The sequence below is a fragment of the Manihot esculenta genome, chromosome 18 (genome assembly GCF_001659605.2).
Source record: "Manihot esculenta cultivar AM560-2 chromosome 18, M.esculenta_v8, whole genome shotgun sequence".
Taxonomy (NCBI): Eukaryota; Viridiplantae; Streptophyta; class Magnoliopsida; order Malpighiales; family Euphorbiaceae; genus Manihot; species Manihot esculenta.
Window position 1 is genome coordinate 30,035,549 of NC_035178.2, and position 15,129 is coordinate 30,050,677.

Below are 15,129 nucleotides of genomic sequence, written 5' to 3' on the forward strand. Positions count from 1 at the left end.
TACCCTTGTGTTTGAAGATTTAAAGCTTAAAAGGAGTTTTGGGAGCTTGGAGCTTTTGGAACTTGGATTCTCCACACCTCCGAGTTAGGGGTCACACCACCCTCGATCTTCAAGAGGTAAGTGTAGATCCTTGCTTCCCTAGTGTTTTCATGAAGTTTTATGAAGTTTTTGATGGTTGAGTATGGGTAGATATGCATGTTTAGGTTTATGTGGGTTTTATGCCCAATGTATGTTATGTGATGTTGGTGTTGAGGAGTTTATGTTAGTTTATGCTCCTTTATGCTTGTGGGAGTGAGTATGCATGATTGGGAGAGAGTATGTAAGGATTTGGGGTGTTTTGAGTTTGGTTTTTGGCTTGGCAGAATCGGACCTGTCGTCCAGAGGGGACCAGGTTCGGCCGCCGAAAGGAGTTTCGGCCGCCGAACCTGCATGGGAGGCAGTCTTTCGGCTGCCGAATGTGCCCCCGAAGGAGGGCCTTTCGTTTCTGTCCTAGGGTTTCGGCCGCCGAACCTGCCGCCGAACCTACCCGAGTTTCGTCTCTGGAAGGGACTTTCGGCCGCCGAAGGTGCCGCCGAAAGTGCCCTGTCCAGCCGTTTCTTGGGTGTTTTCCATGCATGTTTAAGTGATGTTTAGAGGGGTTTTAGGGGGTATGTTTATGAGTTGTTAGTATGTGTTTGGCACCTCATTCGAGTCCACCTGTGTAGGATCGGACCCGAGAGACCGAGGAGGCCATCAGGGTTAGCAGTTGCAGAGTCAGTCAGCGTCTGCCAGGAGGTGAGTAGAACTAAACTTAATCTTTTATGCACAAAATCTAATGCCTAAAGCATGTTCATGCATCATGATTATGTATAGTAGGTTGATTGCACTAGTTCACGAATATGTTGCATTGCATTATTTCATGTTGATGCTGAGGTAGGGTGGACCGAGGCGACTTCAATAGCCCATATCTGTCACGAGTCTTGTCTTTGTCCTTTGAGAGCCGGACAAGTACATGTAGGAAAGTCCATGTGAGCTCTCTGTGGACCAGACACCATGTCATGTATGTTTCAGGCCTTTGTGAGCTCCTATGGGGGAGCCGGGTACCGACAGAGGGATTTTTGATGTCATGTCCATCCTCTGAGAGGAAAGATGCATGCAAAAAGACAGACTCTCAGAAACCAGGGTCCGTGGGGAATACATATTGCATAAGCCCCCAAGACGGACAAGATTATGTGATTTCTCTGTGTTATGACGCATTTCATGAAAGCATGTAATTAATGAACTGTTTTCTCTGTTTCTACTCACTGGGCTTTTTAGCTCACCCCTCTCCCCTAACCCCAGTGCTGCAGGTTTAAGTCAGAGCTCAGAAGTCAGCAGGGTAAAGATTAAGAGACGTGTGTTTTATGTAATAGTGTATGTTTATGTATCAGTTGAGTAGTTTTAGAAGTGGACATGTAATATAAGTTGAGATGATGTATGTAACTGATTGTAGAGTTAATGTTTATGGATTAGAGTGTGCTTGGCCCTATAGATTGGTTAATCCCTGTTAATGCATGGTTATGTTTATATTATATGTTGAGTTGAGAACCAAACTTGAGGCATGTAGTGTTACCCCATTGGAGTATATGATGAGGGCTCCAGTGGAGGTTTTTATGATTTTATGATGTATGTTTCATGTCAGGATACATGCACAGGTCAGGTTTGGGTTCATCAGATGTTCAGATTTCAGGTTTTATGTTAGAGTTTTGATCATGTATGGGATTTGACCAGGTAATAGTATGTATGTTGGCTTGCTACGGGTCCCGGCGGCCTTAAGCCGATCTGGATCCTAGCGCCGGTGATGGTTCGGGCCGTTACAGAGGGGTATCGGTTTCCGGGTCGTTACATATCATGTATGCCATGTTATGTACTAGACCAGATGTCTCATATGCATTAAGCACAACAAGCAGATATCAGGCAGATCCCGATGAAAGTCACTAGATAGCTGTTAAGAATATCCTAAAGTACCTTAGAAGGACTAAGGATGCATTCCTAGTTTATGGAGGTTTGGAAGACGAGCTAGTTGTAAATGGTTACACAGATGCTAGTTTCCAAATCGACATACATGACTTTAGATCGCAGTCAGGATTCATATTCACTTTAAATGGTGGAGCTGTTAGCTGGAAAAGTTCCAAGCAGAGCACTGTAGCAGATTCTACAATAGAAGCTGAGTATATAGCAGCATCAGATGCAGCTAAGGAGGCAGTCTGGTTGAAGAAATTCATCTCAGAGTTGGGAGTGGTTCCCAGCATTGCAAATCCTATGGACCTTTATTGTGATAACAATGGTGCCATAGCACATGCAAAAGAGCCCAGATCTCATCAGAGATCTAAACACATACTCAGACGATATGACCTTATTCGGGAGATCATTGATAGTGGAGATATCAAAATATGCAAAGTAGACACAAATGACAACATTGCAGATCCACTGACCAAGCCACTTTCACAGGTCAAGCATGATCAGCACACTAGGTCTATGGGTATTACATACTTGTATGATTAGGCCTAGTGCAAGTGGGAGATTGTTAGTGTATATGCCCTAGGCCATTATCTTGGACCTTTTTGTATGTCGTTTTGGTTATTAATAAAAGAGGTTTTTATCATTATTATTTGTTTGCATGTTACATAATAATGATTATCATCCCTGGTTACTTATTATTATGTTGATAATAATAAAATATAACTAGTATGATTATTGATTGATAATCATGAGATGATTATGTATATATTGATATAATTGAATCATAGATACTTGTTAGAGAACAAAGTATTGGATGGACCCGCACTGAGATCACTACATGGGTTATTGTCATAAGTGAATCTCAAAGTAGTTATGTCTTAATCCTTTGACTTGAGATTATCATAGTTTCCAACATGAGGACTATTATGTTTTGACATAACCAAACATTATCTTTAATCGGCCAATCATAAAGGTTATGATTGAGCATAATAGAAATTATATAGAGGATAATGAACAATCAAGATAGGATTTGTCCCTCTCTCTGAAAGAGATATCTTCTGGGCCCCTCGATAAGCGAGACTGAGAAATGCATGGCCGTGCTCAAATGAATTGATAGTGTGATCAATATCATTTGAATTTATCAGTCTACTTAGAGATCGAAAAATCATAAGTTTGAACATTATAAGTTTGACATTGACCATGACTTATGTTCAAACTAGATATCGTGTGACAAAGGGATTAATACATGTTCTATTTATTAGGCTTTATTGGACTATTGATCGTCATATTAGTTGGGTAGTCATAATGTCTTGCTAGAGGCCACTTATGACTTATGGGCCTTGTGGGATTGGGTCTATTGCCAATTAATGTGAGCCTATTGGGTCACACACAAAAGAACGTTGTTAATGTGCTATGTCATATTAATGGGATAAAAGCCCAAAACCCATTAATATAATTAATAATAATAAAGTGTTATTATTATTAATCATTAATATAATTAATAATAATAAGTGTTATTATTATTAATATTAATCATTAATGTAATTAATAATAATAAAGTGTTATTATTATTAATATTAATTATTAATATAATTAATAATAATAAAGTGTTATTATTATTAATCATTTATTATTATGAGATAATAATATTTAAAAGATCTGCAGTCTATCTGTAACTGTTACAGATAAAGGACTCTATCACATAAGATATTTGAGTATCTGTGAGATTGTGATAGTGGGATGAACACAACTCCTTTTAGGAAAAGGAGTTGTGGGATGAACACAACTCCTTTTAGGAAACACAACTCCTTTTCGGAAAAGGATTTGTGTGAAAACAAAAAACTGAATCATATAAATACTCCTTCTACGAATTTAGGAGTGATGATGTTTTTGGAAAATTCAGTCTAAAAAGGTTGCAGATTGTGGAGCACATAATCTATCCATCTTTGAGAGAGCTAGCACTCTAGAAGGATAGAAGACGTTCGTGTGGATACCATAGAGGGTGTTCGTTTGAAAAAGCAGCACCATCAGTCCAACATTGTATCTTCTCGACGAGATTAACAGGTTAGTCTCATATCCTTCTTGTGAATTAAACGAAGCACTCGGATTCTGGGAAAAGGAAATCAGAGATTTTTTATTTTTCCGCTGCGCAATTTGGCTTGCAATAATCTCGGGATTTCCCAACAAGGTATTGTTTGAGGCTCTTGAAAGCTTGCTGGCAATCCTCAGTCCACTCAAAATTTGGAACTTTCCACAGCTTCTTGAAGAATGGTAGGCACCTTTCTACAGACTTCGACATGAAATGATTAAGTGCTACCACTCTCCCTGTGAGTCTCTACACATCTCTTACGCAGGTCGGCCCAGGCATCTTCAGTATGGCTTCTACTTTTTCGGGATTTGGCTCAATGCCCTTTCCACTGACCATGTAGCCTAGGAACTTTCCTCCTCTGATGAAGAAGGCACACTTTGTTGGGTTCAGCCTCATTCTATACTGCTCCAGTACTCCAAATACTTCTTTCAGATCTGCCAAGTGCTGTTGGAAGGTCAGACTCTTTACAACCATGTCGTCCACATATACCTCCACATTCCTCCATATCTGACCTTTAAAGATCTTATTCATCAGTCTCTGATATGTCGCCCCTGCATTTTTCAGCCCGAAGGGCATGGCCCTATAACAATAAGTCTCGTCTTCAGTTATGAACAAGGTCTTCTCCTCATTCGACCTGTCCATTGGAATTTGATGATAACCAGACATCGCATCAAGGGACGACATATAATCAAAGCCGGCCATAGAATCGACCATTTTCTTAATGTCAAGGAGTAGATAACAATCTTTGGGACAAGCTTGATTCAAATTGGTAAAGTCTATACACATTTTGTATTTGCCATTGGCTTTTTTGACTAGCATAGGGTTTGCTAACCACTGTGGGTACATGACTTCCCTAATGAACCCTGCCTCCTCTAATTTTTGCACTTCCTCCTTAGTAGCTTACTGCTTCTCCTTCCCAAACACCCTCTTCTTTTGTTTTAATGGTTTTTCTCCTGGAGGACATTGAGCTTGTGAGTCATCACCTCAAGGTCAATTCCTAGCATGTCAGAGGGTTTCAAGGCGAAGCTTGAGGCATGTACTCGGATCAGGGCCATTGCCGCTGCTTTCTATTCTTCGCTTAGGTTTACGTTGAGACTGAAGACCTTGTCTGATTCTTCTTCAAATAGTGGAAAGGTCTCCAGTTCTCCAACGGGCTCTATCCGGGCTTCTTTCTTCTCATTCCTGACTTCCATGACCTCCGAGTTTATCCCCTCAGCTGTTGTGCTTGGTTCTGCCACTGTGGCCAGATACACTGCTCTTGCTTCCTCCTGTCATCCCCGGACTACTCCCACCTCTGCCTTAGTTAGGAATTTCATGGCGAGGTATCTGATGCTGGTCACCACTTCAAAGTCGTACAGTACAGGCCTTCCCAAGATTGTGTTGTAGCTTAACAGGAGTCTCACCACCAATAACACTGCATAATGAGTTTGAGACAGGGGCAATTTTCCCAAAGTCAGGGCTACCTTCACCTTCCCTTCCACGGCCACTGGGGTTCCTTGAATCCCCTTCATCGGGGCTTGATCCCTTACTAGTTGCTCCTCTAGTATTCCTATTTGCTGGAAAACCCTGTAGAGCAGCAAGTTCACCTTGCTCCCATCATCGACTAGGATCTTCCGGACTCGATAGTTGTGAATGACGGCCTCGATGACCAGAGCATCATCATGAGAAATTTGGATGCCATGAGCATCTTCAGGGGAGAAAGAGATGGTCACTGGGAACTGCTCTACCACTTGCAAGACTTCGTTACTGCTCCTCTCCCTACTTCGGCTTCTCTTCCTTCCTCTTCTACTCATCCAACCTCCAGTCCCTCCCATGATCATATTCACGGTTCCGCTGGAGCCGTCATTCACGGGCCCTGCCCCCTGTCTATGGGGCCTCTCTACTGTGGTGTTCTGCTGGGGCCTCTCCCCTTTAGGTTTCTTCACAAAGTTTTGGAGATGCCCCTTCTTGATTAGCCTTTCGATCTCACTAATTAGCTGGTGGCAGCTGTTGGTGTCATGGTCATAGGTGCAATGGTATTGGCAGTACTTGTCAGGATCTCTCCGGCTTACATCTGCTTTCATGGGCTTAGGCCATTGGAGGAAATCCTTATCTTGAACTGCCATGAGCACTTCGACTCTAGATGCGTTGAGGGGGGTTATTACCTCAGGGACCCGAGGTGGATATGCCCTCTGCTCCCTCCTGTCCCATGGCTGCCTATACACCTTTAGGCCTTTATTTTGTCTTTTTTTAGGTCTTTTTGACCTCCTTTCTTTTAGTGCCTTCCCTCTGTCTGCAGCCTCCCTGGCGAACTTGCTGGTTATCAAGGCGTCATCTTGCTTTATATATTTATCTACTCTCTTCATCAGTTTAGCTAAGGTAGTGGGTGGCTTTCTGCACAATGACCCAAAGAACTCAGAGGACGTGGTCCCCATCTGCATGGCCTCCACAGCCCGGCTTTCATCCAACTCCGAGATCTGCAAGACTTTTGTATTAAAATAGGCCACATACTCCCTCAAGGACTCGTTCTTCCTTTGTCTGACTGTCTCCAAATAACTGGTCTTCTTTTCAACCGGGACCCTTGCTATGAACCAGCTGATGAAGATATTAGCAAGGTCCACGAAGCTCTTAATGTTTCCCGCCTCCAGACTATTAAACTAGGCCCTCGTTGGTCCTATGAGCATTATGGGGAATACCTTGCACATCAAGGCATTCGATAGAGTTTGGAGCTCCATTAATGTTTTGTAGTTAAGAATATGCTCCCTCGGGTTCCCAGCTCCATCATATGTTGCCATAGGTGGCATCATAAACTTCTTAGGGATGGTCTCCTGTTGGATCCACCTTAAAAATGGTGAGGATATGGGTAAGAGGGTCTGGCTGTGATCTTTTTTCCCCCAGCTCGGCCAATAGCTGCTCCTTCATTTTCTGTAGTTTATGATCTACATCTGCCTCCTCTTGCCTCGGCCTCTTCTCTAGGCGATATCTGTCTCCCCATTCTTCGCTCTCCGTCCTCCTGGCTATTCCCACAAAGTAGCACTCTGCCTCGTCATTCTCAATGAGTTCTCTCACCCTCCTTCCCCGAGTTCTAGCTGCTGGCTCTTCTTCTCCACCAGCTCCTCTACTTCATTCTCCGGTCCTTCTACTACTTTGTTGAGAGATCTGGTGATTGAAAGTGGGTTGAGGCTCGGTGGTATGAACCCCATTAGCCACATAAGGTATGTTTAATGGGGTATTGAGACCCCTCTGCTGTAGTATTTGCCCTAGCCATTGGGCAGTTTTCTGTAGTTGAAGTGTCATGGTTTGAAGTTCTTGATTGGATATGGTGGTTCTGGGGACATTCCTTGCCGAGCTCGGTAAGGGAGTAAACACCACTGGTGGTTGGTTGGAGGGTTTGTAGGACTGGAAAAAGAGAACTATTGCCCTTCTTGAGCAGAGCTCAGGTCGTTTGGGATGTTATTGGTATGGTTTTCGTTAAGGTTTGCCATGTGGATCTGAGTGGGTATTACGAGAACGGAACTCCGGTGATGAAAATATCTCCTTTGTTTCCATAGACGACACTAATTGATGTCTTGAGATCTAGAAAAAAGGAGTTTACAGTAGTTGTGTAAGCTTAGATGGAGAGGAAGACATTCCTCCCTTTTTATTCCTTTTTCTTTTGTCCGCTAGTGACGTCTAACCATCTCTCTGCTATAGTGCCACCTGTCTCTGTCACCTAGACCCATACGTATGAATGTGTCAGAGTCCCTCTTCACGCCAAGAGGCCATTTAATTCCCCTCAACGCGCATGCGGGCAGAGCTGCAAAGTGGCTAGGCTTGCTCTCCTTCCTCTTGTCACATCACCAAACTGGACTTCCTTTAGAAGGGTCTGCGTGTGAGGTCTGTCCGGCCTGATTCCTCGACTGGGCTGGGACATGCAATCTGGGCTGGTTTGCTTCAGGAAGGGCTTGGTGGACTTTGGGCCTGCCTTTCGTATTAGGGTCTGGCCTTGCCCCCGGATGTAGAAGGCCCGTCGGTCATCATCATTAAATAGCAAATGTTTTATAATTGATAGTAGAATTTAATAATTAAAGTATTTTAAACCTAAAATAATTACATTAATAAATAATTATCAATTAATTAAATATAGAAGGTAAAATGAAGAGAGAAAAAGGATAAAGGTGTTGATAATATGAATATCTGCTATAGCAAATTAAAGTAATCTCATATAAAGTAAAATTAGATTTTAGTGATGTAAATAAAATAAATTTTAAAATTAAATGATTATGGATAAGAATTACTCAATTTTTTATGAATATTATTATGTTATATATATATATATATATATATATATGCACTCTTATTCGTAAAAAATATTACTTACATTAATTTTAAAGTTTAAATAATTTAAATTTTTTAATCCTATTTATAACTAAATTACGTTATTACGATTTAAAAAATTATTAAAACAAATAAAATTGTTATAAAATATTTTTTAAAAAATACATTTTACATTAGTGGTTAATTTAACTTTAGTGCGACAACTTTTATATTAAAACATAAATTTAGTTTTAAAATTTATTAATTAAAATTAATGCACATCTAATTAAATATAAATTATGTATCCTGACACAGAGCAACTAGTCTTGGATTTTATGGCAGACTTGAACTGGGTCTAACTTTTACTGCCAATATCCGATGGAGACCCATGATAGCTTTTCGGAAAGGAAATTCCATCGTTTAAGGGTCAATTTTGAATTTTAATTATTTTTTTGGATGTTTTTATAATTTTACATATTAGGGGTTTTTTTTTTCTATTTAAATAGCATTCTTTAGCTATTAGAGACTCACTTTTCAATTTTTAAAGGATTTCAATAAGATTTTTTTTTTTTTGCTTCTAGCCTATCTTTCTCTTTTATCGTCTTAGCCAAGCAATATTGGTTAATACTCCTGATAGAGTCTAAATAGTCCTTTCTCATATTGGTATCAGAGTAAAGTTTGACCATGGCAGACAACTAAGAGGCGTGACTCGATGCAATTGAGGCATCTTTAGCAGAATTGAAGGAGATCATCGGATAGCTAGCCCTGCAGCAGGGAATCCACCAACCAGCCGCCGCCGTACACCCCCAGCCAGTTGCTAATCCTGTGGTTGCCAATCCTATGGCTGCAAATCCCTAACAGAATTATCAGGAACGTTACAAGATCAAGATAGACCTTCAAAACTTTTCAGGCTTGTTGAACGTGGAATCTGTTCTTGATTGGCTGGCAAAGGTTGAACATTTCTTCAAAATTTTGAACGTGGAAGAGGATCGCAAGGCTCCGATTGTGGCCTATAAGCTAAAAGGGGTGCAGCAGCCTGGTGAAACTCTATTCAAAATGAATACTATCGAAGGAGGCTGGACCCATACGAAACTGGGTGTTGATGAAGTAGATGATTGAATAGCGGTTCTTGCCTAAAGATCATGCTCAAGTTTTGTATAATCGGTATCATGACTATGTACAGGGAAATTTTAATTACAGAAATTCTGGTTTGACAAAGACACATTAGAATAGAGGCAATTACAATGGGCAACATTCTAAGGTTGTAAATTATGGGAATCCTCATAATACTATGGAAGAAAGGGGAGGTAGTAAAGGAAAAGCAGTCACCACTGCAGCAAACAAAGGAGGCAAAACCAATCCTTATCAGAAGCCAACGGGAGACATATATTACTACTGTAGGCAACCTGGTCATCGATCGAATGATCAACCAGAACGTAGAGGAGTTAATAATGATCACCGACAGGTTAATGTTGTTGAGCAAGTGGATGAATCTGAGGAGGAAGTGGATGACAATAACGGATCTATTGCTGGTTTTGAAGATGAAGAGGTCACCTATGTGGTCAAGAAAATCTCATGCTCGACAAAACAGAAGGATGAGACGCAAAGGAGGAAGATTTTCCAAGCAAAGTGTCGAGTAGGAGAGGCAATTTGCAGGCTAATTATAGATAGTTGCAATTGTGAGAATCTGATAGCTAAGCAATTGATGGAGAAATTGCAGTTGCCTACATAGCCACACCCTTCGCCATACAAAGTCGGGTGGATTAAGGAAGGTCCAATAATTGAGGTCAACAGAATCTGAAGTCGGATGAAGCAGATGTGAATAAGGTGCATGCTCGATGGGCAGCTTATTTTGGAGCCTTTCATTATATCATAAAACATAAACCTGGCTATAGTAATAAGGTGGTAGATGCTTTGAGTAGGAGGGCTGCTCTGTTGATTACAGTTAATCAGGAGGTTGTAGGTTTTGAATTTATGAAGGTTTTATATGCTACAGATGATGACTTTACTGATATATGGGCTAGAGTCCATGCTCACCAGCCTGCTGATGGTTTTTTGATACATGATGGCTTTCTGTTTAAGGAGAACAAGTTATGCATTCCTCGATCTTCTTTGCAAAAAAAATTGATTCGGGTGGTCTATAGAGGAGGTTTGAGTGGTCATTTGGGGCGTGATAAGACTGTTGCCGGGTTGGCGGAGTGTTTTTACTAGCCATAATTAAAAAGGGACATAGGTCGGATGGTCCAAAAGTGCCCAGTTCGTCAAACTCATAAGGGACATTCGCAGAATACGGACTTATACACTCCACTGCCTATTCCAGCAAATCTCTGGGTGGACTTGTCTATGGATTTGGTTCTTGGTCTTCCATGTACTCAACATGGATCTGATTCCATTTTTGTTGTTCTTCATAGGTTCTCTGAAATGGCGCATTTCATTACTTGCAAGCAAACTAATGATGCTTTTCATGTGGCAAAACTGTTTTTCCAGGAGATTGTTCGCTTACATGGCGTCCCCAAGACCATTACTTCTGACAAATATATGAAGTTTCTAGCTCATTTCTGGATGACTTTATGGAAACATTTTGGAACTGAACTTCAATATAGCAGTGCTGCCCATCCCCAAACTGATGAACAAACCGAAGTGGAGAACCGCACGCTTGGCAATCTTCTGCGCTGCATCTGCAGTAACAAGAAAATTGCTTGGGATCTTGCTCTTGTCCAAGTAGAATTTGCTTACAACAGTGTTGTCTATAGCTCAACAAAGATATCACAGTTTGCAGTTATGTACAGGAAAGTCCCAACGCATACAGTTGATCTTATTGCCCTTCCTATAGGTTCTCATAACAGTATTGCAGCAAGCAACTTGGAAAAAAAACATGTGGATGTTTTTAAACATGTACAACAATGTCTCACAGAAGCCAATGACAAATATAAAACTATAGCTGATAAACATAAGCATTTCAAGTCCTTCAATGTCGGTGACCAAGTTATGGTGTATTTACGCAAGGAGCGTAGTGGAGGACAGAAAAAGTTTGACGTCAAGAAAATTAGTCCATTTTGGATCATTACGAAGATTAATGACAATACTTATATTCTTGACCTCCCAAATGAGATTAAAATTTCCAAGACGTTTCACGTGACAGATCTATTTCAGTACTACCCTGCTGACAATAACTCGAGGTCGAGTTCTTTACAAGTGGAAGGCAATAACATAGAGCAACTAGCCTATAACTTTACGGCAGACTTGGATCGGGTCTAACTTTTGCTGTTGACGTCCAATGGAGACCCATGATAGTTTTTAGAAAAGAGAATTTTGGAAAGGAAATTCCATCATTTAGGAGGTCAATTTTACATTTTAATTATTTTTTAGATATTTTTATAATTTTATATATTATAATTTCTTTTCTATTATAAATAGTTTTTCTTGACTATTAAGGACTCACTTTTCAATCTTTAATGATTTTCAATAAGATTTTTCGGTTTCTAACCTATTTTTATCTTTTATCGTCTTAGCCAAACGATATTGGTTAAAACTTTTGACGGAGTCTAAATAATCCTCTATTATATTTTATCATATTACAAAAAATTAAAAAAAATAATTTATAAAATATCATGTCACATATATTACGAATATAATTTCTCATAACTATATAGAAATTAACGCTTTAAAAATTAGTCATTTTCTCGGCTTATAAAATATTAAACATTATTAAATAATATAAATGTTATTATCAAATATTTATTATCAAATATATGAAATATATTTATTTTTAATAATAAATTTAAATTGGAGGCTATTTTAATTTGTTAAAATAATAAAATCTTGAAAACTTATAAATCTCATATATAAAATATTGTAAAGAATAATTCAGTATTTTTTATTAAATTTAATAAAAATTTAGATAAAAAAATGGATAGAAAGACTAATTTGTGTATATACTAAAAGTGAGTAATTAAATTATTTGATTTTAAAAATATAGAAATTAAGCTTTAGATCTATATTTGTAATTTATCAAGAAACTTATTTTAAAAAATCACAATGTATTTTTACAGATTTGAAAAACAAACTTGTATTTCTTTTTCAAAATTTTTTTTTTTAACACTACATTATAAATATATTATTTTTAAATAATATATAAATTCAAATATTAGATATGTATGACAATGTTCACTAAATTTTCATTTTTATTAACATAAACTTGCTAGTAATAATAAAATTGTTATTAATGATTTACATGTTATTGAGAAAAAAACATGTTTTAATGAATAAAATAATATAAATGATCAATGGGACTAAATTGATATTATTGTTTATATGCATTGCAATTCGATTCATATGAAAAACATCAAGATTAAAATATTGAAAAATATAAATTGAAATACATGAAATAAGAAAAGTAAGATTAACTTCCATATAAATAAATAAAATTATATATATATAATTTTTAATTTAATTTTTATTCATAAAATACTATAAATTAATTATCGTTCTATACTAAATAATAATTACATCTAACGGTTAAAAAATCAATTTAGTCTAAGATTACACATTTTTATCAAGTCATACAATGAACATTTTTCATACTGTAAACGATAAATTGAGCTATAAAATTACTCTTCTCTCTCTTTATATACCAATTTGTAATTAGAAAAATTTTCACATTATCATTTAAAATTATAATTAAATCATATACGGATATGAGGGTTTTCGTCTTTATAGTTTCTTCTCTTTTGTTTACTTCCTTTTGGCTTCCTACTTCAGCCGAACAATGTGGAACTCAAGCTGGGGGTGCTTTGTGTCCTGGAGGCCTGTGTTGTAGTAAATGGGGTTGGTGTGGTACGACAAGTGATTACTGTTGTGAGGGTTGCCAAAGCCAATGTAATTGTCCCAATGGACGTAGAGCCGGCATTCTCCGAGGAGGTGGTGGAGATATGGATGAGATAAATTCAGAAAAGGCATTTGATAAGATACTCGGTCTAAAGCCATATGGGCTTTAGACTTAGTAGATACAACGTAATCAGTTTCCATCTCATATGGAAAATAGTAAACTAAATAAAAATATGTGCCTTATATTTCTATAATCTTATTTCTTTATCGAATGGATTATAGAGATTACTGTGTGTACGTTAAGTGCAAGCATATGCACTTGTTCCGATAATAATATGGATGTTGGTTTTCACTATTTTATAATTTACTATGTGTAATTTTCATTCATGGTCACTTGCCTTTGAACTTCTTCTCTTTTTTTAATTTTTTTTAAATACTTAATTTTAATTTATTTTAAAAAAAATTTCAAATTTTAATTTTATCTAAGTCACAATATTATGGTACAATATGTTCAAGTTTACCAAAACAAAAAAATAAATCATTTTAGATATTTTTTCTTTATATCTCTTTTTTACTTTCTCTATTTTTCTCATTTTTATGTCTAAAAATAAATTAAAAATTAATTGTTAATAAAATTATCTTTTTTCTTAAATAAATATTTTATTTGATAAATTTATTGATAATTTTGTTATTATTTTATAGTTCATCCTATTTTTCTAATTAGTATAACATTATACTTATTAAGGTTTAATTTATTAGATACAATGAGTTATTGAAAATTTTACATTAGAAAGTGCAACAAAATTAAATGCAAGATTTTGTAATCTTGATAAATGCAAGATTATACTCTTTAGAAAAATACGTTTCTTTTTTTAATTATAATTATTTTAATTTCTAATATATTATTTAATGAAAATTGAACCTAAATAAAAATTAATATTAAAGTTTTAATGTATTTTTTATACTATAAAAATAATTGAGTATCAAAATAAAAGTATGAAATACTTTTCATAATATGTAATAAGAGGATGTTAATAGTATTTGTTTTAAAAATATTTTATTTAATTAATTTTAAGTATAATTTTTTCTTCCCTCAAATTAGTGATAAATAATTATTTTAAAAAATAATAACCATTAATTAATATTGAAACAAAGATTATATATATATATATATGAAACTATTTATGCAATTAAATTGTAGCTTTCAAATATTTAACATGATTTATAAAATTAAACTGTCAGCAAAAATAAATTTTATTAATTAATTTATTTTATCAAATTTCTAATCATTTATTTACAAAATTAATTTTTAAATTTTTAAAAATAATTTTACTACTCTCTACCTAAACCTAAAACATTTGTAATGAAAGTTTATCTCTAAAAAAATTGCTCGAAAGAGTTGAGGGAAAGAAAGAAGAGAGAAAGAGTTGTTAGAAAAAAGAAAGAGATATTAGTCTGGGACGCAAAAAAATGCCTTTCCTTTATCCTTTACTCTTGCCTTTTATGCAATAATGTGGAAATATATTTTTCAAATATTCTTCTATTGAGTCTATTATTTAATTTAAATTATTTAATGTTTATATCTATATATAAACCTAATGAATTAGTTAATCCGTTAATTTTAGTATAAATTCTTCAATTTTTAGTGTACATAAATAAAATATTTTTCAATTCTAAATTTGAATTCAATTCCAAATTTGAATTCAAATTATCATTAAAATAGCAAATGTATTGTATAATTGATTGTGCAATTTAATAATAAAAGTATTTTAAAGCTAAAATAATTGCATTAGTAAATAATTATTAGTTAATTAATGTATATGATTAAAGTTTTTAATATAATTTGGCCATGTGGATCTTAATGGATTAGTTTGAAAACTCGAGTGACAATAAAATCTCTATTATTTTCATAGACGATACTTTTTTGATAAATAAATGTTTTGTTATAGCTTCACCAT

At 36.2% G+C, this 15,129-nt stretch overlaps 1 protein-coding gene across 1 annotated transcript; it reads right to left on the reverse strand.

The window, feature by feature from the left end:
- Positions 1-5,340: 5,340 nt before the first annotated feature.
- LOC122722459 lies at positions 5,341-6,174 on the reverse strand. The gene has a single exon (XM_043953163.1). The coding sequence runs from the start codon at positions 6,172-6,174 to the stop codon at positions 5,341-5,343; it is 834 nt and encodes a 277-aa protein (XP_043809098.1).
- Positions 6,175-15,129: the final 8,955 nt, after the last annotated feature.

Coding starts and splice junctions, on each gene's coding strand:
- LOC122722459 (XM_043953163.1), bottom strand. CDS start 6,174: ATGGCAGTTCAAGATAAGGATTTCCTCCAATGGCCTAAGCCCATGAAA.